The 26,585-nt window shown below is 34.7% G+C and overlaps 3 protein-coding genes and 1 non-coding gene across 9 annotated transcripts; 1 reads left to right on the forward strand and 3 right to left on the reverse strand.

The window, feature by feature from the left end:
• The first annotated feature begins 8,071 nt into the window (after nt 1-8,071).
• On the forward strand, nt 8,072-11,752 carry LOC113702729 (calcium-dependent protein kinase 26-like). 3 transcript variants are annotated; one of them, XM_027223857.2, is made up of 5 exons: nt 8,072-8,213; nt 8,745-9,584; nt 9,740-10,051; nt 10,531-10,911; nt 11,262-11,752. In XM_027223857.2, the coding sequence occupies exons 2-5, from the start codon at nt 8,993-8,995 to the stop codon at nt 11,519-11,521; spliced, it is 1,545 nt and encodes a 514-aa protein (XP_027079658.1). In that variant the 5' UTR covers nt 8,072-8,213; nt 8,745-8,992; the 3' UTR covers nt 11,522-11,752. The 3 variants fall into 3 exon arrangements, with proteins under 3 accessions (XP_027079658.1, XP_027079660.1, XP_027079661.1); XM_027223859.2 differs by having other exon boundaries at nt 10,531-10,905; XM_027223860.2 differs by having other exon boundaries at nt 9,755-10,051.
• Nucleotides 11,753-12,003: 251 nt separating this feature from the next.
• TRNAG-UCC (transfer RNA glycine (anticodon UCC)) lies at nt 12,004-12,075 on the reverse strand. The gene has a single exon. It is a non-coding gene; the product is annotated as a tRNA-Gly (tRNA).
• A 441-nt stretch (nt 12,076-12,516) lies between these two features.
• Nucleotides 12,517-19,314, reverse strand: LOC113704054 (uncharacterized). Of its 3 annotated transcripts, XM_072061624.1 has the most exons (10): nt 19,001-19,314; nt 18,343-18,497; nt 17,743-17,830; nt 16,993-17,224; nt 15,446-15,550; nt 14,537-14,634; nt 13,835-13,960; nt 13,455-13,544; nt 12,961-12,993; nt 12,517-12,892 (listed from the first exon to the last, which is right to left on the reverse strand). In XM_072061624.1, the coding sequence occupies exons 1-9, from the start codon at nt 19,055-19,057 to the stop codon at nt 12,991-12,993; spliced, it is 954 nt and encodes a 317-aa protein (XP_071917725.1). In that variant the 5' UTR covers nt 19,058-19,314; the 3' UTR covers nt 12,517-12,892; nt 12,961-12,990. The 3 variants fall into 3 exon arrangements, with proteins under 3 accessions (XP_071917725.1, XP_071917724.1, XP_027081489.1); XM_072061623.1 differs by lacking the exon at nt 12,961-12,993 and having other exon boundaries at nt 19,001-19,308; XM_027225688.2 differs by lacking the exon at nt 12,961-12,993 and having other exon boundaries at nt 15,479-15,550; nt 19,001-19,300.
• A 2,920-nt stretch (nt 19,315-22,234) lies between these two features.
• On the reverse strand, nt 22,235-25,730 carry LOC113703462 (UDP-galactose/UDP-glucose transporter 2). Of its 2 annotated transcripts, XM_027224835.2 has the most exons (8): nt 25,511-25,730; nt 25,156-25,335; nt 24,459-24,487; nt 24,164-24,365; nt 23,623-23,865; nt 23,400-23,501; nt 22,941-23,048; nt 22,235-22,833 (listed from the first exon to the last, which is right to left on the reverse strand). In XM_027224835.2, the coding sequence occupies exons 2-8, from the start codon at nt 25,279-25,281 to the stop codon at nt 22,573-22,575; spliced, it is 1,071 nt and encodes a 356-aa protein (XP_027080636.1). In that variant the 5' UTR covers nt 25,282-25,335; nt 25,511-25,730; the 3' UTR covers nt 22,235-22,572. The 2 variants fall into 2 exon arrangements, with proteins under 2 accessions (XP_027080636.1, XP_027080635.1); XM_027224834.2 differs by having other exon boundaries at nt 25,156-25,730.
• Between the last annotated feature and the right edge of the window lie 855 nt (nt 25,731-26,585).

The raw sequence follows: 26,585 nt of genomic DNA on the forward strand, positions 1-26,585 counted from the left end.
CAGTCATTGATTCACATATCATAATTGGCCAACGTACAGTATAGCTCAGTAAACTTATCAGTCACAGTGGGTTTCTGTAAAATCACAGGAATCCTTGAATCCAATCATATACTTATTAGAAACAGCTGAGAAAAAAAAAAGAAAAAGTAGGATAACCCACATATGGCAGGTTTTACTTACTGCAACTAATTAGGAGGATTAATATGGGATATACAACTAAGTGTATTTAATGTCTCTAAGACATTTTTTTAAAAAAACATTGTCTCTAAGTTCAGTTTTTAATAATTTAATAAAATAAAATTAAGTTCGAAAAGTGTCTATAAAAGAATGCAACATGAGTAAATTGTGTAATTTATATAAGAAATTGCGTATTCCAAATTGATTACCAAATAAACATTGGTTAAGAATATCACTGATGTTACCAAAATATCTCACATACACGTGTTTTTCCGTACATATATTACTATGTACATTTATTACTCTGTATTTGTACTTTGTAGAAATCTACCAAAAACTGCTGGTCTGCGACTCTTCACATCAATATCTTAAATTGAAAGTGATATAGATCGGAGATTATTTGAAATAATTATTATAATATTTTTTATGATGTGATGTATATAAAATAAAAAAATAAAAAAAATACGTTAAAAAGTATATTTATGATGTAAATAAATAATTTTATTTTACAAATAATTCCCATCCAAACACACCTATATCGAAATAGTGGTAGAACTATAGAATCCTTGTACGTTCCACGTCCAAAGGGCCAAAAAGGTTACTGCCTCTGAATGAGTGAAGAATATAGTAATGATTATTAAGAAAAATATATAGTTCACCAAAACTGGATCTGTAGTGGAACAAAGGAAAATTAAGGAATAAAATAATTAGCCGTCAAAAAATGACCCCTAGCACTAGGTGTTGTGTACGTGAAAAGGGTTCATGGAAAACGTAAAATGAAGGGTCACGCCGAATGAGAAACTTTCGTGGCATGCCCGCAAAACAACAATAGTCATTGGGGGAGTACACATATTGGCTAAAATGGTACATTGAGTTTTGTGCTTGATGGATTTGAGGTCTCACCATTCGTGACCTCATATTATAAAAAGCCACCAAAATAAAGTTGTTCCAGATTTTTTTAGTAGATAGAATATTGTACCGGTAATCAAAACAATTGTGTTACGGATTAGACAAATTTTCACACACACACACACACATATATATATATATATATATAAAAGCAGAGTATTTTTTATTACAAATAAAGCAGAAAATGAATTATCAAAAAAGAATGAGTTATCTGACAAGTATTGTGCGTCAGAATAGGTGATTATTATTCAAAATAATTATCGTGATATTTTTTATAATGTAATGTATACGAGATAAAAATGTGATAAAAAAATATGTTCATGATATAAGTAAATAATTTGTTTTTCCAACAAGAGAGGCAAGAAATCTTTATTTGCTCACAACGTGGACGTACAACCGGCTAGCTAATACTCCCTGAAATAACAGCCAAAGGATTGACATGTACTAGTTGGGATCTTCTATGTCACTACTCGGTGCCAAATCCAGTGTCAATCCCATTTATCACATGATGGTAGAAGAAATTTAAATAAACAACACATAACAAATTAAATAAATAGGACACTTGGCATAAATACAGAAGTGGCACTGAATTGTCACTGAAAAAGTGGCACTGAGGATCCCTTGTGGACATGTACTGGTTTCCCGACGCCATCTTTTCTTTTTGTTTTTTGGTAAAGCAATTTACAATTCATCACAGTTCCAGTAACACCGCCTTGTTCATTATAGAAAAAGCAAAAATTTGGATAGACCTGATTTTGTAAACTATATGACCCAAATTTTGTCATACCTTCAATTATTGAATTGATAAAATAGCGTGACAAAATTTAGATCACATAATCTACATAAACGAGGTCTATCCGGTGTTTGTTTGTGATAAATAGATTCAGTACGATAGATAGTAAGGTCAAAAACTAGTGTTGGTTTCTCTTTTATGCTGAGATAACTGAGAAGTAATTGGATATGCAGCTGTAGCACTTATTTTATTATTCATTCTCAACAGATTTTTTGGACCTCTATTTAGATTTTAATTTTAAAAAATCGGTTATGTGATATTTTTAATTTTTTTCAAGTTTTGAATTTTTTAAAGCTAATAAAGGTGAACACCGAAAGTTATAAAATACCTACTTTTTGGATTCTAATTCTAACTTTTCAATATCAGCTTTTACGAGAATTAGAATCAATTGAGAACATACCCAAAACTTTGCCAATCTACTTTGCATTTAATACTAGGGTGCAAGTTGACCAAGCTACTCAACTCGAATTTACGAATAGCTTGATGAATTACTCGACTTTAGCTAAGCTCGACCTTAATCAAGAACAAGTCGAGTTCAAACGGTTCAATAGTACATATGAGTATGATATTTTTAAACTCGAGCCTAATCGAACTTTCAATATAGACTTGGTTGACGAAAAAATTGCAATTCAAACTAGGCCTAAATTTTTCCATACCAAATTATGGTTCCAACCAAATAAAGTAATACTGCAGAACAGAGTTTTATTTCTTCAAACGACAGCACATACCAAAGTACTTCATAAAACTAATGGAAAATGCAGGTGATGTTAACGTTGGTGACACATTACATATGTACGTCCGAAAATGAAAATGTGCACGTGAAAGATTTTAATTGGGGTTTCTCTCCTGACGCTTTTTCATTAAAGCATGATCTGGAGGAGGAGGAGCGGTGGACCGGGGAACCTGGTATAAAGGTCAGGTCAGAAGAAGGTCAGAAGCCTGAAGCTGCTTCACAGAGGAAAGAAGGGGACCCTTTTAGATTCTGGCTTAGATTTCTCATCGCTGAGGGTTCTAATCAGTAAAAGTGCAAAGTGCAAACCTCATCGCCAATCCTTGACTTTTGGCTTTGGAAATATCAAAAGCTTACGCCCCCGCAACCAAACATTGCCATCAGGCTGGCTACAGCCTACAAGTTGCCACTTGCTCAGTTGGATTCTATTCGATTTTTGGTACGCAGCAATGAGGCTAAATACACTTTACGATTCATTGGGTTAGTGGATGGGATGAAGAAGCCACTTGCTCAGTTGGATTCTATTCGATTTTTGGCAAGTAGTGATGAGGCTAAATATACTGTAGGATTCATTGGGTTGGTGGCTGGGATGAAGAAGGTGAGTAAGCTAGTGTTGTCAAAGATTATTTTTTTTTTCAATCTATCGTTAACTCTTAATCTTACTCCTGAACCATTAACGTATATCTTATGCTTCACTTAATGGCTAACATCTCGACTAAAGAGAGTTAGAGTAATATTCTTCACTTTTGAGATGAAAAATCCTAAGTTACCTTATCTAATCTGATAATAAATTAGTGCGGGCTGATACGAAATAAATACTAATCCAATATTATGTTGTTTTATAAATCAAATAGACTCCTATCCTATGAGGAGTACACGCATATATATTTTATTCACATTTAACTTACCATATGAATATACAGAATTCACATCTATGCCCGTTTCATTTAAAAATTTTTTCCTGATTTAGCTTTAATTTTTATCAAAAAATCAACCAGCATTGATGCCCATCTCAAGTGTGGCCATTAGACCAACCCACATACTTCTTTTCCTAAGCAAGATTACCATTCGCAATCATCTAAAGTAGCAGTACAAATTAATTATAAATTCATCTAGATACTAAGACTACTTTCCTTGAAGCTACTTAAAAATAAAAAAGAGCTGAAATGTGGTCTGCTTTTAATTGAATACTCCATTAGATGAGATATTTGCATATGGCATTCCTTGTTTCCAGGATTCATAACTGCGGTCTATTAATATCTTAACCACCAATTCGCCAAAAAGACAAACATCATCATTTTCTAGGTGTTGATTGTGCAGCAGCATCTTCCCCGTGGATAGTTTCTGATAAGAAGATTCCGAATGAGAAAGGCAATAGTGCGATGTATACAATCATCATATTATGCGGAGAATAATAGATTTAGAATATAAAAAAGGGAAAGTTACTTGACGTTTTTTTTTATCGTTAATCTTTTTTGTTTTAAAAAAAAAATTATTTCTGCACTTACGAAGTTGATTAGTTAGTGTCTTTATGTTACTTATAAAATCAAAGATTTGTTGGATTTTTTTTTCAGAATTTACGTTAGATGCAAAGAATAATGATTGACATTAATTAGTTAGCGTGTTCTTAAATTAGTTATTCAACTATTGAGGATACGTGCAGAGATGGAAAATTAATACTCTATATACAAATTGAGACAACTACAAGCTCAGAAAACAAATTAGGTGAGTTTTTTTCATTAAAAAAAAAAAAAAAAGTGAGCTGATCTTTAGAAGACTTCGAAATATCTTGTTGCATCATGTAGTAGTTAGACAAAGTGATCGATCTATGTAATTGTGAGATGGAAAGTAAGAAGAACCTTATGAAGACCCAAAAAAAGAAAAAAGAAAAAAAAACAATCAGCAGAAAAAGAAAAAGGAAAAGTAGGATAATGATTCACTCTCTCAAAAAAGGTCAAAAGCTTTCTTCGAGTCATCAAACTCAAGCAAATGTCGATTAAAGAGAATTCCATGGTCTTCTATTGGAAAGAAGTACGGGATTTCCCTCTATTGACTTTTCAAGAATGTCAAGTCCCAACGTTTCATTTCTCACTTTCATATCCAAAGTACAGTTCTTTGCTGAAATTCTTTTGCCATTATTGCCTTTTGGCGGAGCAGTTGCAACTTTTCTTCCCCCTGCCGGAAAAGTGGAATGCTTCGATCTTTTGAAGTTGGCCACCAAACTTAAAGCAAATCATTATCAGTCCTTGCATATCTTTTCATCGTTTTTTCTTCTTTAGCAGAATCAACACTAGAAAATACGACTTTAGGGGGACACGGGAAGGGTATTGATCATTATGTTTGGTGCAATTTAGCAAGCAGCATGTACCACTAGAATAGACCATTAGATTCCAAATTTAGTCAACACAATCATGGCTTTTAATAATAGTTGGATTGATTATCGCCTTTAATTGAAACTGATATCTAATACAACTTTTGATATCATTTGTGGAGGACTTTTTATGATATGATATCTGCGAGATAAGAAAAATAGTTGAAATTTGTGTTTATAATGTAAGTTGAATAATATTTATGCTTTTTTTTTTTTTTTGTCAAATCATGCCAACCAAACAAACCCATGCCATTATTGCTTAATTAATTTTTAAAAAATAAATGCTGCACTTTGTGAAATGGATGAACTCCATTTTGTACCCCTAAATTTTTACTATATTTTCACTTTGCACCTTAAATTTTAGTTTTGAACACTTCACACATAAACTCTCAATTTTAGACACTTTAAACTCTCAAGTTTGTCATATTTAAGTTCAATTAATGACAACATCAGTAAATAACGAAATAGAGGATCATACAAGTCAATGACAACGTCCTAAAAGTGGTCAAAAGGAGCAAGGGTTCGCAATTAGAACGAAATGATACATTGTCATTAATGAACACTATCATTTATCTTGTTAATTTTGTTAACATTATTATTCATTGGACTGACAAATTTGATAGTTTAGATTGCAAAGTGTTCAAAATTTAAAGTTTAAGATGTATAATGTCCAAAATTAAAATTTATCGCGCAAAGTGAAAAAACAAAGAGATAAATTTAGAAGTGCAAGGTGGAGTTAGTCCTTATGGAATTTATCAAAAAATGAACGCACAATCATGCTTGTACAAAAGTACATGTCTATGCGATAAAATTGGTTACTACTAAAAGGCAAAACTGAGTTAACTGGTTGGTTATGCAATATCACGGTAAAAAGTGGGTGAATATTGGAAATTGCGTTGATTGTTTCATGGCGTTAAAAGACAAAAAACACCACTTTTTCATTGCAATTACCAATTCGAGTAAGCATGGAGTTCTTGCAATTATAACGAGCAATAGGAGAACTTTTGACGCCTTGCACATTGCAATAGTTAAGAGGGTTGCCACTCAGGAATATTAGAATACTACTATTAATTCATAGTTTAAGAGACCAAAGGAAAAGGTGGGCCGGGGGGGGGGGGGGGGAGAGATAGCTAATCATATGCGTCTTGATTAGAGGCAGGCTTTAGACTTTCCCACATGGACTTACAGCCCAAATATGAGGTTACTCTTGAGGCTCCGTGAAGAAGTCCATTGGGCTGGACTGCAATGTTTGAAGCCCAAAAGCAATCGAATGGAAGCTTGTTACATAAGTATGGGCACTTTTTGTTTTCTTTTAATAGCAATTTCCAGTTACTGCTTATTGATTCTAAAATGTTAATACCGTTGGGCCCTGATATTTCTCATTTTCAAAAGAACTGGGAAGGTATAGATAGATGTATTTTTACCAAAAAAAGTGCAACAATTGTTTTTTTTCCAAACCTTAATAGCAAAGAGCATTTTAAGAACTCTTTCCTGATCATTGGACCAATTTCAGTAAGTAAAAATTAGTGTTTATAAGACAAAACACAACTTAATTACAGAAAAAGTACAAATTAAATATCTTAACCTTGAAATCGAATCTTGAAAAAATTAGTAGCCCAATCATGAAAAAAAAAGGAGAAGGATAGCCCGAATTGTTGACATATGAAAAAAAAAAAAAAACTAAAACTAATTGCAGTAGAAAGCTATAAGTTGTTTTCTTTGTTTGGTGAAAATTTCACTGCATTCGGTTCAAAATCTCAAACCATCATGAGCATGCCATTTGACCTAAACAAAAATTCATATGCCAATTCTTTTTCTTTTTGTTTTTCGTCATATTAACAGTTTTTGCTAGACACCCTCCTATACCGACTTGATTTTTCCCTTTTTTTTAAAATTTTTTTTACTACTACTACTACTACTATTTAACAAAGAATCCAACCCACTTTGAGTTGGGTGCATTTAAATATTCCAAAAAGAAAGCAAAAAATACACGCAAAACGCCATACAGCTAAGGAGAACATGAAACACAACAGCTGGTACTTTGGATGCTTGGCTACCAACATAAAATTCTTCCTGAAGCAATAATTAAATACCACTACAACTAGTAACTTAACATTAACTACTAATAAACAATTAAATGGACTAGACAATCTGAATCAGCCACACCTCTAATGGTTGTCTACACCAGACCAGCCACTCTCCACAAAGCATGTGGCAATCCCCATGTCTTAAGGGTCCACCATTAACACTTCAAGCTTTGCCTTTCTTTCATGGCATTGTGCCCAACATGGAGAGAATGGAGAAGGAGCTACCTACTGATTCACTTACCTAGATTCAATTGATGGAAGCTTCCTATGCATGTACCATTCATTTCATAAATGGAATAGGTTATCAATCATGATTGATTTTTGAATTGTTATTTGCTCACCTGCTGCATGCATGAGGCCATGATGATGTTATATAATTAGACCTTGAGAAAAAAAAAAGGGCGACACAAGTGATGTATACATTATTATATTTAAATGAATATTACAAATGCTGAATATACTCGTATTTTTGTTTATATAATGTTTATACTTATCATAGTTATTATTGAATTTTGAGCTCAATTTTGTCAAAAAGAAAGAAGAAAAGGAAAGAAAAAAAAAGAAAAGAAAGAAGGTGAAGCTTTTGATTAAATAGTATAATTAAACAGCAGGTATGTCTATATGTGTTATGCAACAATAGTTGCATGTGATGGCAATTGATGGCTCTATTGAAGCTAATTATACTTTAACAAAAGTTGTCATTTTGCTCATTGGTGAATAAATGCATATTTCTACAAGATATTAATACATGGTTATGCTCCAAGGGCTATGGTTATATATCCATGAAGTTGCAGGTAACAAATATGTTTGCATATGGGCATTATCTGCTGAAAACTGTTATTAGAAAAGGATAAGAAAAGAGATGAGTGGTGGTATAATAATAATGAATCTTTTAACTATTTAATGAGATTTTTTTGAGAATTTGTGCATAAAAGGGAGTTTCCTGGTGAAGTGACCGGCTGTCCCAGTTACCAGTGAGTGTAATAGAGCATTTGAACTGGGATTTAACCTGGAAAAGAAGAGGGGAAAAGAATTAGAAAAATCAAAGACAAGGTGTGGACTTTTAGAAGCCTTTGCTGCTGCAAGCCTACACATTACAACGGTCTTGTTCTTCTTCTTCTTCTTCCCCACTGCATCTCTGAGCAGGTTCCTTCTTTCACTATTTCTTCATGTACAAGTTGATTATTATACTTCAAGTCAACTGATAATGTGGGTGGTTTTTGTTTTCGGGATTAGTAATGCTTCCGCATAAATCTAGCTGAATTTTGGACTTCTGTTTATGTTTAAGGACTTTGAACTCTTCTTTTTTCGCTAGAATTGTGGTTTTGTAGTTAACGCTTTTGTGGATCACGATGGGATTTGCTTTGGATGAGTAAAAGTCTCGAGTTTTGCATGAAAGTTCACTCAGTTGTCTTTGATACTACTAAACACCTGTGTGAATTTTATGGGATTTCTTGTTTTCTGGACTTGTTGCCTGTGTTTGAATTCTATTGTTGATCTGCTAGTCTATCTGGAGGAAAGGTTTGTTCCCAAATCCTCCCTTTACCCGGCCAGGAAAATGATAAGAAAATGAAGAGATGAAAGGAGGGATGAACAAGCATGTTTATGTAGAACTTGAAGCATTCACGACAATTGAAAAGAGAAAATTTGTACTTAATTCTTTTTAATTATCCACAGGTGTTTTGAGGGGAAGATAAAGTTCAAGTCTTTTTGAGTAATCTCTGATTTATGTGAAGCTACCTTAGGTCTTTAAATGGATGGGACTTTTTTGTAAATGTCTTTGGAATGATATGACACCCACAAAGGACCTGAGCTTCCCAGATCCCAATGTTTTAAGGATCCGCTTGGAGCATGGGAGGATATGATTTTGCAAAAGCTGGTGCATTATTTGATTGGCGAGTCCAATTGGAAAAATTGAGCCTCTTATGGAATTAATAGAGAGTGATAATACTAGTAGGAAATCAGTTACTAGAAGCTGCAACTGTTATGGGGCCGTGAACTTGACAGAACCGATTTTGGATACTAACCACGCCTCAAATTTTACTGATCGGTATGTTCTTGGAGATCAACTGGGATGGGGCAAATTTGGCATAATTAGGGCATGCTCAGATAAGTTGACAGGTGAAGTTTTGGCTTGCAAGTCCATTGCGAAAGAGAGATTGGTGACACAAGATGATGTTCGCAGTGTCAAGCTTGAGATAGAAATCATGACAAAATTATCTGGGCATCCAAATGTTGTGGATCTCAAGGCTGTTTATGAGGAGGAGGATTATGTGCATCTTCTAATGGAGCTTTGTGCTGGTGGGGAGCTGTTCCATCAGATTGAGAAACATGGGAGATTCTCTGAGCATGAAGCACGTACTCTCTTTAAGCAATTGATGCAAGTGGTTACATTCTGCCATGAAAATGGTATCATCCATAGAGATTTGAAACCAGAAAACATTCTTTTAGTCTCAAAATCATTGTTATCACCGATCAAGTTAGCAGACTTTGGTCTTGCCACATATATTAGACCTAGTAAGTTTTATGTTCTTGTCTTTGTTGTTTTGCTTCTGTAGTTTAGTAATCTATTCTCCACAGATGTGATAATGCGGGAATGTGGAGGCAAAGTCTTACTTTTTCTGACAGGAGGTTTTCTCTTATCTACATCTTGACTACTTTATGAACTTAAGTATGTCTATTAACAGGGCAGAAATTGCATGGAACAGTTGGCAGTCCATTTTATATAGCTCCTGAAGTATTAGCAGGAGGTTATAACCAGGCAGCTGATGTGTGGAGTGCTGGCGTTATTCTTTACATCCTGCTTAGTGGAATGCCTCCTTTTTGGGGTAAGACCAAGTCAGAAATTTTTGATGCTGTTAGAGCAGCAGATTTGCAATTTCATCCTTTTACTTGGCATCGAATATCTGAAGCTGCCAAGGACTTGATCGTTGGGATGCTCTGTCTCGACCCTTCCAAAAGGTTCAGTGCTGCAGATGTTCTAGGTGTGGTGAATTTATAAGTCTTCATTTGTATCAAGATTTGGTTTCGTTTGCCTGTATCTTAATCAAGTTGTTTGCAATGACTCAATTTTCCTTGGTTGCTCGTAGTCATATTCACTTAGATACATCTATGTTGCCTGGCTGCATGGATGTTGATGACTTCTTTTAAGAAGTGGAAATTTGGGACAAAAAGTACAGGATGAACTGAGTATTGCATCTGAATGAGTCACCAAACACATCCAGATTATATAAGCTAGATCATGATGAATTAGTTAGTTTCAATCTTTTGTCATTTTGTTCTGTGGTCATCTTAAAATATCAATCGAAGTTCTGTTCAATAGCCTTCTTATAACTGATTCCATACTTCTGAATATGGTTGTGCTTAGAGCTGAAACAGTTAAACCTATAAAAATGCCAAGTTTTAGGTGCTAGGCAAGATGACTATTTTCGGGATTTGGCGGTAATGATACCATCTTTTGCAGCTCATTCCTGGATTAATGATCTGCCAGAGGAACCTGAAGAACTAAACATGACGGATACTGCCAGTTTTTCACTATTGGAAGTGGATAATTATTCTTTCTCAACTCCATCCATTGTTAGGAACCAGGACTACAGCTTTGGTGACGAATCACCTGCCATTGATTGTAGTAAAGTGGAAAATTCTCCAGCATTCACCTGCAGATCGTCCTTTTCATCTTTCCTGATCGACCAGTCACCTTGTTCAACATCAGGAGGCTATTCTTTTGATGGTTTCTCATCCCCACTTTCCTCGATGCCAAGCTTTACCTTCTTTAGTCCGAGCACCGTGATTGATGGGAGCATTAATTCAAGCTTGAAGGCAAAAGCATCCATGATAGGTGAAGGTATTTGTGTTTTCACTCGTGTCATGATATGGTTTTCACTCGTGTCATGATATGGTTAACAAAGAATGAACCAACCCTCCTCATTTATGTAAATGTGCCAAAAAGTCACCAGATGCTGCTGCTAATAACCTTAATTTCTCTTGAAGCATGCAATAGATAAAATGAATATGTTTGGATGTTTCGAAGGCTGTATTTAGAAGATTATTCTTTTTTAAAGACTTGTATAACAATTCCTGAGTCATTGACATTGACATTTAAAGGGGAATATTCATGTAGCTTTTTAGATGGGGCTGACAACTGCATTTTCTACCTGTTGACTTGAAAAGAGTATGGTTTCATTGAACATGCAGGTTCAGGTTTGGCACAACTATCCTTCTCTCCGGATCCTTCACAGCCCATCAGACACAAGTTGAGTGAAATGGAGCACAGAACAGAATTTCGAAGGGGAGGGGTGGCTAATGGATCAAAGATTTCAAGCAAAAGGAATCACACAATCGGTCTTGGTGAACTTGATCAGCTGGATCTCATGGCCAGTGAATCAGTCATCCGCTGGGCATCGTGCACACATCTTCCAAGTGCAGCCGCATTGAGATCATCGCTGGTATGCTAGAGTATTCAAGGCTGGAGGAGTCACTTAAAAGAAAGTCAGCTCTGCGTTAAATGGACTCAATGTGCATTTGCAGAATTTCTGCCTGTGTAATGACCCTTTCTTGGTTCTCAGCTTTGCGAATATAAATCGGTTAGCCTGATGATTTATATTTTGATTGTGTAGCAATGTAAAAGGTCAAAATATTGCAAGCAATGGAAAAAGACGAGGAATTCTAGGATTGCTCCACTCAAACACCGAAATCCTACCAGTGCAAGTTTGACTTGTTGAAACCGCAAAAGAAAAACCATTTTAGCCGGCCACCTGTTTAAAATTCATGGCTCAAACTATTTAAGCAATTAATCTGGAACGTGAGATTCGAACTTTGTGTCCAATCTCGAGCTGGCCGCTATTGAACATCACCGTAGTCTTGCTTAAGAGAAGGGAAAATGGTAAAACTCGCATAAATTGAAGGGAATTTGCCAAAAGAGAAACGGAAATGGGAATGCGTCTGCCGGGAGTCGAACCCGGGTCTATTGCTTGGAAGGCAATTATCCTAACCGTTGGACTACAAACGCTTTTGGATGCTGACCATTGCTTTTTAGTTCTAGATAAATACAGACTACCGGATGACCTGTTTCCCACTCACTCAGCTAAGGGTGACAAAGATTGACTGCGGTCTTCGAGCAATATCCAGAAACCTTTCAAATGTTTCCGCAAATCAACATTGGTAAGTTTTCCAATAACTACAGAAACATAGGAAAGGCGAGGAAAAGTGTTTGTCTTCAATAAAATCAAATTACCGTTAACAGAGGATACTACTATTAAAGACGCAAATAATTTAGGGTCCGTATTATTTAAGTAAAGAAAATGTTACAGCATTGATCATATTTTTTCAATTTCTTTTTTGATATATTACCTTTGAGGTTGTATGAATTATATAGCGTTGATAATGTTTTAAGATTATGTATTACTGTAGTTATTTTCGAACGATACTCCAATGCAAGCACAGCCTTAAATTATTTTGTTAAACGGGGCATGTATTGTTTCTCCTCTATATAACACTACTGTTATACATTGGAATTTTCCTCAAATTACAGATAAAGCTTTCTGTACCTAAATTTCCGATAAAAGCGATCGGCTAAATTTTGATGCCATTCCCCGACCACAAATCTTGGAAAACAAATAAATAGAGAAAGAATATCCAAGCACGACTCGTAAACGCTCAGATAGTTTGTACAACAAGATGATCCATCTATGCAGTTTCCAACTCAACCTTCATGCTGCAGGAGCATATTCTTTAATAACCTCAGCCAATTGATCGCGTTCCTCGTCAGTCTTAGTTCTTATCAAGAATGTCTGTGCAACAACGGTCTCTTTGTTGTCACCATCAGCCTACAGACATCAATTCACTGATTAGAGAGTTTCATATGAAACCGCAAAACACCAACAGGTCTACTCACATGAAAGACACCTTGCATATCCAAGCAGAGCTACTGAATCATCATAGATTAGTATCAGTAATGAAATGGAGCACACTTTTTAGTAAATACTGTAACAGACGTAAACCTAGAGGGCAAAGAACTTCAATTTCCTTTTCTTTTATCCCCAAGGCGAAATGGGATAACTGGTGAATTAATGGGATCAATATGGCATAGCAAGGATGCAATAAACAATCAAATGCGTCAAAAAGCTACAGCCAGAACAATCACATGTTCTTTGATGCACCTGCCAGCCTGCACAGAAGACAGAGAAATGGATCCATGGTGATACATATTACTTATATAAGGTCAATTCCATGGTTTCCGAGACAAAGCCAGTTATGTCAACAATCCTGAAGATAACAGAGTGCAATTTATGATAGGGCTGCAATTCCAACCTACAAAGTAGATGGGACAAAAGCAATTGAAGCGACTATTTTGCGACGGAAAAACAATAATGCATAAGGAAGCATTACCAAAGTATGAAATATAGCAATAATAGAGCGCCTCTGCAAATTGGTCTTGATGCCAGTATATAATGATGCATTGAGCAACACCTTCCCAACCTGAAGCCAAGGAAACGATTATAGATGCAGAATCTTGAGATCTAAGCTCAATCAGTTCAAAGAGTAACACCATATCTGTCATATCAAGATGCAATTATAGAATGTCCTAACCATTTTAAAGAGCTTATAAAAACGCTATAAACACTATAATGGATCTCAACCTAATTAAACCTAATGCTTAGCACGTTGGCCTGTCAGTATATCTTAAGATTTCTCCCACAAAACAAAACTGATTTCCAGTCTGGTCAGGAACATAGCTGTAGCATAAAGTGTATGATAAGAGGACCTACTTCATTTCGTACAACAATAATTGGCTTGGATTCTCTGGTACCCTTATCAACACCCTCTTTACATTTGATAGAAAGTTGCCCCGAGCCCTTATCCTTCCATGCATCTTTGTCAGTTGGGTCACTGGACTGGACATAAAGAAATAGTAAAACTGCCAGGTTGAGTATGCAACAGATGTAATATACTACTATACAGCCTAAATTCTGGCATGTAATTGAATGACGTAGAACAAGCACCAAAAGATAAACTGAAATATGTGACATACTTCAGTCCCCTGACATGTGCTGCAAAAGACGCTCATCAATATGAGAACCTTTGTACCAGGACTAAATTCTATTAAAGAGGAACTTAGATCAGGTATGAAAAGAGCATGAATAGCCTAGATGCAAAAACTCAAGTTACATGGCTATCAAGAATTAATTTTTCTTTCATAGTAACACGTCAAAAAATAGTGTATAGAACACAAGTCCTTTAATGCAACAGCTCAAGTACAGTAACATGTACGAAATTGGCAGCATCACTGTTGCTAACATATTTAACAAAAAACAACAACTCAACAGTCAAAAGAATAAATCAGTTCTGTTATGAAAAATGTCCATGAAGTGCAGTGACTCAGTGCTAGAGATAGAGGAAACGTCTGCATCTACTCAAAATTTGTTAAAATTCCCTTTTCGTTAACTGTTTTCCAGCAGAAAGTTCATTACCTTGACATATACTTTACAATTAACTTCATGAACCACAATGATTCCTTCCTCTTCAGTCTTCTTCACAGATGGACTGCTAGGCTGCTCCACATCCTCTTCTGTAATCCAATGAAACAATAAAAAGAAACAAACAATACATACTTCAGTGAAAGTCAAGTTGAAAAAATCTCGTTCTCTGACAAAATAATAACAGGACACTACTCTTGTATCTGCGGAAGTTTTCACAGGCGAGATATGGGATTCCAAATACTGTGATACTTGACACCTCATTTTACTAAAAATGCATTTAAAAAAAGTACTAGAAAATCCAGAAAAGCTACAGGCAGCATTAAAACTGACTTGATATCAAGGAACTATGGGCCCATGGTCATTGAATGAAAAGAAGAAAACCCATGTCACAACCCAATAAGACAAAGGATGGAAAAAAATTTCCAAAACAACAGTGTAACCCTCAAAGATTAACAAACAAGTTACATGATATCAGAAATTCTCCCACCTAAATGCATGAAACAGCATTTCATCATCCATAAACCTTCCACCTTGTTAGCATAGTCAATAATGTTCAATATATTATGATTCAAACTCAAACAATTGAGTAACCAGACAAGAAAACACCCATCGCAACTCATGGTCGATATCAGAAACATAATTATTATGAAGATTATTTAAAAGCACAAAAACTCCATGAACAATTTGCTAAAGCATGAAAATCAACCTTCAACATACTAAGGTTAAAACTTAGACCTAGAGAAATATGTAACGACCAGAAGAACCCCCAGAAAATAATAGGACCAAGTGAAACTCAGACACGTTTTAAACAAACAACATATCACCATTTTAAATATTAAGTGCCAAAAAGCACAAGAAGAAAGAGTGACACCACATGATTTTAACACTGAGATTAATTACTATTAACTGAAGGAAAGTACATCCTATGTGTACCCTCAACTGTGTCATTTGAAGCATCGTTGTTCATGGAAACTGAATATTTGTTTCCAACAGAACCTTGAATTCCTGGAAAAAAAAGGGGAAAAAACATCATTTAAAAATATAGTTACTTAACATAAATTTAGTTCAATAGCAGGAAAGCAGCTAAAAGTATGCAAAATCATCATACTGTGTTTCTTAAAATTACAAAAATAAAGCAAGAAGGTGTTGGAACAACAATCAGATTGTTTGCCAATAGATTTATAATTAAGAGTGGTTCCACTCAGGAACTAATGCTTTCAAATTGACCCATTGAAGCTAATATTTACTACTAAGACAAGTTTTCATCAAAATAGAATGAGAAAATTGCACAAATTCTCTCACAACAGAAAAACGCTTGATACTTGTATATGAAACATATAACTACAATGGAAGGAGAGGAATTTTGATGCCGATTAAGATTATAAAAGATAAAAGTTCAAATGAGTTAAAATTACAGTACTTGGCAAATCCAGGTTGAATTTCTTCTTCTCAAATTCCAAAACAAGGGGAAGTGAATTTTCAATCTTAAGCAAGTTATTAAATGGTCATATAGCTATTATCAGTCATGGCTCTCATTCATTCCATAAATACAATCATATTTAATGGATGAGAAATGCAAATCTAAAGGTGCATCCGGGCAGAGATAGCATTCGTAAATATCAATGCATTATTTGTGTTTGAAATTTTCTTCCAAAAAACATAAACAAGAAGTTCTTCTTCTCTCTCAGTTCACTCTAGCTCAACTCTTCAATATCACTTGGCTATGATAAGTCTGAAGCATTCTTTACGACCAACCAGCTCGATCTGGGTGCAAATCAAGCGGTCGATTAGGCCCTAGGCCAACTCTACCCCCATGCAGCGACTTCCTTGGACTGGCTGTCCATACAGATCAAACTTTGATCAAATTTCCAAACATCAAACTTTGATCAAATTTCACCTAAAGTATCCTAATTTACAGAACTGAATCCCACAAGACAGACAACACAATCAACAGCAATATCTAATTTCTGAGGTGTCTTTGTGCATTAACAATTCAAATCTTGTGTTCAGTGACATGGTTAATAACTATTGTAACCACTGTTCATTTCCACTGGTGCTATCACTTCCAGAGTTTCACCCCAGAAGAGTAAGAAGAGATGAATAATTAACTTCCAAATCATTTTAATTTCCTTTTAAACTAACTGTTCTCAAACCAAATAACAGTTCTTATCCACTCACCTTTGACCTACCTACAACTCCACTATGTTGTTCCCTCTTAGTTTCAATTTGCTTCTTATACACAACAACTAATACTAGTTGTTCCAAAACTAAAATAAATCAACATCAAAATTTTACTACCAAAAGGACCACCTGAATTTTCAAACAAGAAACAAATATTAAAATTTATTTATCTGTGAGCTCAGCAAAAGCATTCGTCAATGATGATATACATAGTTCTCCCTTTATATGATTATTATCCGTCAAAGATGCTCCAAAGAACTGCCTACCAAAAGAAAAAGGACTGCTATTGTTAAAGACTGGTCCAGAACCCCAAGATGTTCCAAAGCTTGCAGTTGTACTAGCTGGAGGGATCCCAGGTTTTCCAAATAAAAAGTTATTGGCTTGTTCTTTGCTTTCAGATACAGGTTTTTTCTGAATGGTATCCAAACCAGTGATAGAGTTGTTTTCAGCTTTTGCAGCATTCGCTTTCAGCCAGCTGACAACATCATCGAATTTCTCCTGCAATCAATAGGTATTGGAGAAGTTAACAGGTAAAATATGAAAGAAAAACTATCTAGACTTGGAAGTTTCTACAGTAAGACTTCAGTTTCCTATTTAACAGAGTAATATGGACCATCAAAACAGCCTTTATAACAAATCACAGTGATTTGCAGCAATTCTAAGAATATAAAGTGATTCTCAATTCCACAAGTAGACAGCTGATTTGACCAAATACAACTAGGTATAGGCCTATCATGGCAAACATCTGTGTTAAAGATGGAAACTGTGAATAGCCAACTCTAAAGAGACCTATAAACCATAAAATCCTGATGCCAAAACTACTGCTCGATTTTATCGACTAGTAGAATAAAATAAAGCTCTGTTTAAAACTTGTTTCTGTGTAAATATTGAATCCATTGACGCATAAATACAGTGGAAAACCTGCCTAGCAATGAGTTGACATCAAGAACAACTTCATGTATCATGAACAATGATGAAGAATTTCAACTTCATTGAATGGACGTGGTGACTATTACCATAATGGTTTTAGCATGATTCAGATAGTCCTGAACTCCATCTTCCCAAAGTTCATCTGGGTGCTTCTCTAATTGTGTCTGGATCCAACTGCACAGAAAAAATCAACCTAACTTTCACATGGCACCGGAAGCAAGTATGCATAAAAAAAAATGTAGACAACGGTATATGGATTGCCAGAAGACCAGGTGCTCCAAATTTAAGTACCAATAAGAATAAAGCACAATGTTGGTCATGTGGTTTAATCTCCACCAGCACAACTACAGCTGCTCCAGTTCAGAATTTTTCCCATAATCAACAATACCAAAAGGCATGTATGGTGACACAAGGCTGTTGTGAACAAATAATTTAACTCTTGCTACCACTACCATAGAGACTTCAAATATCAACAAGGAATTTAGTTATCTAGAATGCTGGGAAGAGTAATTACTAACAAGAATAAAAAGGAATAAAAACAAAAAACTGCTTCCCTCAGGAGAAAAATATAGCTGGCATTTACTGCCTGCAGAAGTAGTATTTCCAGAATTTGAAATTGGACTCTCAATGTATATATGACTACAAGCAACTTAAAGTGAAAGTTTATCTAGAGAAAGAAGAGAGACCTCGCGAATTGCTTGTTGAGTGCTCTCACATGCTGTCTAGATGATTCTGCTCTCTGCATATCCAATGGTGGACTAGCTGTCATTATTTGCCGTTGAGATGGCTCAGCCCTTTGAGTATCAAGGGATGACCCAGCCAGTATTCTTTTACTCAGAATCTACATCCAATATTCACAAAAATAAAAAAGCATCAATCATGTATAAAAAAAAAAAAAAACAATCTTTCTCAGTTTTCAGAAACAAAATAAAGTTCATTTTCTGCTCAATTGCAAGAAAATAGTTCCATAAATCCAACAACAGCTATATATTTTTCCTTCCTTTTAAGCAAATTATTTTACTTGAAAAACAAATACTCAATTTTCTCAGAAGTTTACATTATATTAGTAAGCCTCTGACTGAAAATTCCTTCAAAAAGGTCACTTTTTCACAGCTCATGTCCACAAATATGTGCAATTAGAAGTATAATCAACAATTTCAATAAAATCAAAAAGCTAAAAAGGAATTCCACTATAATCAATGCTTCCAACATATATTCCTGTATAAAATTGCACTTAAGCTGAACTAAAAATGCCGTGGTTATTCGAAAAAATGTACTTCAAAACATAAAAGAAAAGGAGGGGAAAAAGGAAAAAAAAAAAAAAAAAACTCCAATACAACTTACTGAATCATTGGGTAATGGATTCAAGTCGGAGGCGGCGAAGCGTTTCGTTCCTCTCATTATTAGCGATAGAAAATTACTGAATTAATGTCGACTGGTTAATAAAACGAGTAAATTCGGAGAGGAAAATTTGGGAATTTTGAAAATTAGGGCTTTTTTTCTATTAGTATGAGTGCTGTAGTGGGGGGCGTTAGACAAAGGGGACAGGATGGGAGATTTTTCAATGAAGAGGACCAGAGGAGGGAGGTGACAATCTTAGCCGTTGAAATCAGGTGGGGTACGAATATTCAATTTTGGCCGTTTGATTTAATTTTTCAGATGAATCATGGAGAGTATTTCACGCTTACATCCCTTGTTACAAATTTCATAAAGAATCAGACTCCCGAACATATTAATGCCTCTCAAATTAGACAAATATGTTTAGATAGAAGATAATTTAGAATTCTTTTTGAAACAATAGTCTACACTTTTTGAAATTTGAATTATATGGCATAAAAAAAGGATGATCGAAATAACGTATTTATAATATAAACAAAAAAAAAAGTTTTTCATAGAACAAGCTATCTAAATAAAGTCTGTTTAACGAGTGTTCTCGTTAAAATATATTTCAGGTGTTAAAATTTTGGAAAGCAATGATTAATTAGGGAAAATATATAAATGTAAGAGAAGATAATAAATAGTATTTTTATTTTTTAATATAAGTGAGTGATTTTGAACTGAAATCTTTCATTTACACTCGCTTACCCATGCCATCTAAGCCATCATTTTTTCTATAATAATTTTAACGAGTGCTTAATGGGACCGTTAGAGAAACTCATTTACAAACACCACTTAACATTGCCTATTATCTAAAAAAAATATGGGATTTTCTAATGAGCATATGTTAACACATCTAAAATTCATCTAATCTACTATGTATATATGCATTATTCTCTCTTACATTTATATATTTTTTCTATTTAATCATACATACTCTTCTTTATATTTATTTACATTTTATAATTAATTTTACATTTTCAAAAATATAATTCTTCAAATATATTTTAACCAGTGTCCGATGGACATCCAACCCCAAAAAATATTGATTCGGTATCGAGTTGGCAATAGATTTATTTACTTTTCTATTTAAAGTAAAGAATTCAAGATGAATTTTAATTGGCTTATTGTAACAATAACCTGCTTCTCTATTCCTCGTATAACTAATTCATATTTTAAAATTTGAGTAGTAAATTGTTATTTCTTTTAAGAAACCAAGAGGGAGACAGGGAGAAATCTCATTAAAGATGAGTTGAAACTTTAATGAATTATACAACAAAATATGAATTAATGTATTTAAATGGGAAATCATGATAATGTGTACTTGACAACTTAAAGCAGAGATCCGACAACGAAGGGCGGTAATTTTATCAGACATGGCCCACGTATGACAAAAGTCCTGTATCTTGAAGTAATGGGAACCACTAAAATTTCTATCTTAGGCTTGCGGACGAGCCTCTTTGTGAAGGTCAGTGTCCATTAAGCTAATGGGCTTTTGTTTTGTCTGCTCATATGGCCCAATTTTTGTTGTTTGGTTAACGCGCGTTAGACATGATTTTCTTGTTCTTTGTCCTTTTTTTTTTTTGGAAGCATTGTTCTTTGTCTTTTCCCTTACCTTTTTGCGATCCTAGAAGATTAATTGATACTTCGTCGGGTTGTTGGATTTCTTTTTATTTTTTTTAACCAGGTTGTAGGATCAATACTTGAGATGCTAGAAGGGGTAAAAAGGAAGAGATGCAAGAATGATGTAAAAATTTTGCTCAATGTAATATAAAAAATTTTCATTAATTTCTTTTTTACGTTTGAAATTATCCTATTTTTTCTATATAATCATTTCATGGATGTCAGAACTTGGAATCCTTGGCATTAGCAAATTTCAACGTAACTAACTATTAATGTACATTTTTTTACTGTCAATACTTTTTTTTTTTTCCTTCCGAAGCCCAAAGGGCCTACTGTCAATACTTCAACTAATCGAATTTTAAGAAAAGAATCTTGACGAGTCAAACAAACCCCGTACTAGACTACACGCCACTTGTCATTTGTTCCTTAACTGTAACAAATTACTGGCCAATGTGAATGTGCAAAATTCACCAAGAAACCAAAAGCCATTCATTAGATTGCATTGTGGATGGAGCATTATTCCCAATAATTATTTGGAATAATTACTATAGCACTTTTTGTTACATAATGTATGTGAGATAAAAAGGTGGTTAAAAATATAAAAAGGTGAATTGAGAAATGTGTTTATGATGCAAGTAAGAGACTTTTTTGGAAAAATTTGCTATCCAAACATAGTCGATTCCTTTTCCAAATCTCCCAAAACTTGGGCAAGAGTACATCATAAAAATATCGTTTTTCAAATCTCCTTTGCTTATGTATCATTCATCCAATCGTGATAGTGTATATACACTAATAATGTATATAAAATTTATTGATAAAGTAAATTGATTGCTGATCAAAGTGGCTTTGGTAGGTTTTTAAGTTTCTTAATTATTCATGAATAGATAAAAGAATATGGCCATGCCATCTCATACCTTATTCGTTTCTGTTATCTGGTGAAAGGAAATTAGGCATCACATGCTACAAAAAATTTAAGTTAAGATGGTTCACCCTGGTTTTGAAGTGTTATTTCATCTTATCTAGAGCAAGAATATCAGAGCTTTACCACCCTTACAATAGTGTTGTTCATCATGGACCATTGAAGTGCACTCAACTCAGTTGAATTTGCAGCCATATATATCATCATTGGATATTTTGAGAAAGAGAGGAGATTCATCCCATTCAAAGGTCATGCATATCATTGTATAGTGTGTTTGTACAGTGGATTATTCGGGATACTTTTTGAAAAAAAAAATAGAAAAAATATAGGATCTTATTGATATGACGTATATAAGATAAAAAAGTGATTGAAAAATATGTTAATAATATAAATAAATAAAATTTTGTAAATAATTGACAACCCAAACAAGAATAATGTTGCTTTAACGGGTAGCAAAAGGCGACTTACAATGATTCTTACGAATTACCTACAAACATAGCAAAAGCTGAAGTCGTATGCTTCTAATAGAAGAACAAAATCCTTACCAATTGAGCTACAACATGATAAACATCATTAGGTTCTTTTGCTACCCCTGTGCTATTGGAAGCGGAGATGAAACAATCCAATCACGAACATTCATGATAATCGTAGAGGTGCAATTTCTCATTCGATCTTCCTAAGATTGGAAACTCAGACTAGTTCACCATAAATTTGTCAACCAAACTTCAGAGTGACATTTCATTCCATCACGATTCCTCAGCATTTGAAGCTATATATAAACTAATTTTAACTTATGCAATAGTGTTACAAGTAAAGCTAGTCCAAAACTTAAGCAAAGAATCGTATGGGATGTGAAAATGATAAAATGAAAAAAGCGAAAAGGCTGCTGCAGTGGGATTGAGAAATCACCAGCTACCATCTAAACGTCTTTGAAGGTACAAGGAAGCCAAAAAAGCAAGAAAGCTGCTGCATATGAACAGGCTACAAATTGTAAACCTCAGATTAACGGGCTTTTCCCTTGATCTTCTTCGTCTCCTTTATTATCTGATGGCTTCTTCACTTCTTTCAAAAGAGACTTGCCCTGCTTTGTATTGGTGCTGGGCATCAAAACTCGAGTAGGAGGTTTATTTTCAGGCAGGAGTTTGATTAGAATTCCCATGGCTATGAGTAGTAAACCAGAACAATGCTGTTCAGTAAGAGGTTTCGTGAAAATCAAGTATGACAGCAGCAACGTAACTGCCTTCCTTGCTGTTGTTATCTGTTTGACAGCAAAATTGCTTTTTATCTTTAACATAGCAAACTAATAAATCCAAGTCAATGAATGTTTAAATATCAGAAGGACTAGGTCAGGAACAATGCAATTACCATAGCTGTAGTGGCAGCCCCAAACAAAGCAATGAGTGATAGAACAGAGACTTGACCTATAAATGTGGCCATTGCTTCAAAGACCAACACCCCGTACACGTAAGGATGCTGCAAATATTGTGACCAATGTAATCCTGTTAGAACTATACAACAGCTAGTAGTAAAGTGGAATGAAGCATATATGATGGATGGCTAAACAAATTCCTAGACATCCAAAGCGAACTAATTAGTCTGTTTATGAGAAATGTAGCATGTGTTTAAGGAGTGCACATAACCTCCTTTCGCAACCGAAAGATAGTAGTACACATTAGCCAAAAAAATCCATCTTGCTGGGAATTTGAAGTGGATATATTTTCATCTCCACATGCTAATTCAGTTCCAAAATTTGTTTGTTCTTTTCTTACAACACACTGTTCTATAAGAAGATTCAGTGCAATGGAATCATATGGTATTGCGTACCTCATAACAAGAACTCCACGCCTTGAACAGCTCGCCTGTTACTATCATTGGTCCAAGCAGGAAAGGCAACCCAACCACTGTTGAGCAAAATAGCATCTCCATCTGCGAGAATCAGAAATCCTATGTAAAACTTTCAAGAAAAAGTGATTTACGCTTTGTTGTCATCATATCTTTTCAATCATGGAACAGCATTGACAAAAACTCTATCAGAAGTGATGAGCACCTGAGTTGTTTCAGGATTCATGGTAAAGATTGCTTCCTGCAAGTTACCCAAGAATGAATCCATAATTAGAGCTCCACTAATCATCGCAACCCCAATCATGCTGAAATTTGGAGAAGTGTTGGCATCTGCCAATGTGAAGAGAATCAAGCCAATGACCAGAAGAATAGCAGAGACATATTCGTGAAGAGGGTATTTTCTTCTCAAGCCAGGAATAAAGGCTCCCATCACCATCACAGGCAGTACCTGATCCAACAACAAATAAGCACGTAATTAAACAATTTCAAACTCTCTAGAGAGTATCGGAAGCACCTAAAAGAGATAATTCAAATACCCAAAAGCATATTTACAAGCATACACCTGATAGAAGAGGTCAAAGTTAGTAATGTCATGATCCTATCTTGTAAAATATCATCTGTTGAACTAAAAAATAGCTGAAAAACAATACCAAAGACTATGCAAATAGACTTGCCCATCTACTGCTAAAAGTATGCAGAATGATGTCAAGAACTAAATGACAAGAGATGGCTTGACAAGATCATACCTTTGTGGATTTAAACATGATTTGTGCAGGATAGTTAAGGTAAGCCAACGAACCCTTTGTCAATCCATGAGAACCCATAAGAACACCAGAAAGCTTTACATAAGTTCCCCATGGATTCACCATTTGCTTAATAGTGAAACCCTGTAAGTGTATCAGTGCCAAATACACAAAACCTTGTACAAAGGTAAAATACCATCCATAGCTGGAAAAGATTACCAAACAAAAAAAAAATTAGGCATAGCAATAATCTCAAACAGCAAAAGTGGCAATGATAATGACCTTGACAACTACAAACCTGAAACTGAGCCGGTTATATACATACTCCTGCAAACAGAAGATCAACTCATTTGTCATTAATAAATCTTGAAACTCCAATATTTTATAATTTTATCTCATGTTGCTCAGAAAAAAAGAGTAACCTTAATAGGCCTGATCAACACATGATAAAGTGACAGATAGATTCGGCAACAATCAAGTCTGTAATACTACAGGAGTGCTTGAATTGAAATTTGAAATCACCATAATTCATGTCAAAATTGTAATCGCTAGAAGTTGTGGAACCCAACACATTCCTTTTAGTCTCTTGGACGGCCCAAAGAATAAGAATAAAGTCATCAATCTATAACCAATCAGACCTAAACTTTCCAGGAAATTCCCGTATTCACATTGAATTTTCTATCGCATGTAATCATGAAACTGACACCACCTAACAGAACAGACAACATTATCAATGCCGACTTAAGCCATCAATGTGATAGTAAAAAAAGTTACTCACACACACATGCAACTAAGTTATTTTTTCTAATCATTGACTATATTGTGCATTGGAATCCAACACTTTAACATCCTCCAACATAAACAACCAAATCCCAGCATGAAATTAATCATCAATCACAGAACACAAACAAGTTAATTTTAAAAGACCAAAAAAAAAAAGAATATTGAGAAAAGTATAAGGCCTCAAGCAAAAAGGAAAAGGAAAAAAAACCCACCTCACAAATGCCATTAACAAGATAACCAAAGAAGAAACCAGACGAGCAAATAACGAATTGCTGCCATCTGGGACGATCAGATAAAGAAATCCCAAAAAGAAACCTTGCTTGATCTTCGTTCTTCATATTTTCCTCTGTTTCTTGTTCTGTACTGTTCTATCCTCCCTCTACCAACAAAGACTGACAAAAAACTCAAACTTACATCAATTCTTGTTGCATTTGGCCTTATAGGCAGTTCTAATAGAACCCACAAAATAAGAAAGGAGGGGAGAGAAAGATACTATGACGCAAAAAGGAAGAAAAAAAGTGTAACAAGAACAAGAAAAGTATCAGAACTAGAGTAAACTTCTCTTACAATCTGTTTGTTTCTTTGGTTCCTTTTCTATGTGTTGATGGTAAATTGTTAAAATTTGAATATTCAAAAGGAGAAAGGTAGAGAAAAGGCAATATGGGGGTGTTTTGTTTCCTTTGTCTTCTCCCTTTCCAAATTGTTTGGAATTCTGTTGGTTCTCTGTTTCAGACTTGGAAACTCAATGAACCTTGAAAGGAGGAGGGACTCTGAGGAAGAGAGTAAGTTCGTTTTATGGGGCAGACGTGAAGGGCACTTCTACAAATATTGAGGAAGGAATTGTATTTATGGTCCCTAAGATTTTGGGTGGTCTCCATTTGGTCCACCTTTTTAATGAGGATGTACAAAACAATCAACTTTGTATTTTAATTTAAGTTCAATAAACCTCATGAGTAACAATATGATACCTACTCTCTAGTTACTAGGAATACATAGGATAATTGATTATTTACCTCACTTTTGATGTTGCTCTCTTATATTATATAATTTTATAATATAATAAAAAGTGACACGTCTTTCTTACCAGAATAGACAAATATCATTTTAATACATGGTGTAAACACCAAATGCGTAAAGGAGATCTAAATTCAAGAAAAGATGTAAATGCATATGAGTTTTTAATTGGAGTAAGTGACGAAAAGTGCTTCATTTTGAATTCTAGCACATGAGCCACAGAATTTAATTGTCAACAAATGTTGTTGCATTAAATCCAAGTGGATATTCTAGCAACATTAGAATTAGAAAAAAAAAACAAGAAGAAGTAGAAACCCAACTCTAGCCATACAAATGACAAAATATATGAATTAAATATCAAATATATTGTAATATAATGTCTAGATTTCAATTATTTTCCATACCTCTCGTATTCTACTTTAGGGTAGGATTTCACAATCCTTGACAAACCAATATTTGGGTGCTAGAGGGGTAAAACTAGTTTGCCCTCTTAACCCTAGCCGTGCTTCACATTAATCACAATTGAAGTGCATATTGTTTCTTTGTTAGCACCTCGTAGACGAAGATTTTGGTAAGAATTGGAAACTGGAATAGTAAAAAAGGGAGGGCCAATTTAGGACCGTCCCTA

The sequence above is a fragment of the Coffea arabica genome, chromosome 8e (assembly GCF_036785885.1).
Source record: "Coffea arabica cultivar ET-39 chromosome 8e, Coffea Arabica ET-39 HiFi, whole genome shotgun sequence".
NCBI lineage: Eukaryota > Viridiplantae > Streptophyta > Magnoliopsida > Gentianales > Rubiaceae > Coffea > Coffea arabica.

Bases quoted from the DNA above. Each gene is read 5' to 3' on its own strand.
- LOC113702729 (XM_027223857.2), top strand. From the start codon at position 8,993: ATGGAATTAATAGAGAGTGATAATACTAGTAGGAAATCAGTTACTAGA. The intron at 9,585-9,739 runs GTAAGTTTTATG...TATGAACTTAAG, and splicing joins TGCCACATATATTAGACCTA to TATGTCTATTAACAGGGCAG. The intron at 10,052-10,530 runs GTGTGGTGAATT...CATCTTTTGCAG, and splicing joins CAGTGCTGCAGATGTTCTAG to CTCATTCCTGGATTAATGAT.
- LOC113704054 (XM_072061623.1), bottom strand. From the start codon at position 19,057: ATGAGAGGAACGAAACGCTTCGCCGCCTCCGACTTGAATCCATTACCC. The intron at 17,225-17,742 runs GTAATAGTCACC...TATTGATTGCAG, and splicing joins ATCATGCTAAAACCATTATG to GAGAAATTCGATGATGTTGT. The intron at 15,551-16,992 runs GTAGGCAGTTCT...TTTTTTTTCCAG, and splicing joins TAGCAGTCCTTTTTCTTTTG to GAATTCAAGGTTCTGTTGGA.
- LOC113703462 (XM_027224835.2), bottom strand. From the start codon at position 25,281: ATGAAGAACGAAGATCAAGCAAGGTTTCTTTTTGGGATTTCTTTATCT. The intron at 24,366-24,458 runs GTTTGTAGTTGT...AATCTTTTCCAG, and splicing joins TATAACCGGCTCAGTTTCAG to CTATGGATGGTATTTTACCT. The intron at 22,834-22,940 runs GTAATTGCATTG...GCTGTCAAACAG, and splicing joins GGGCTGCCACTACAGCTATG to ATAACAACAGCAAGGAAGGC.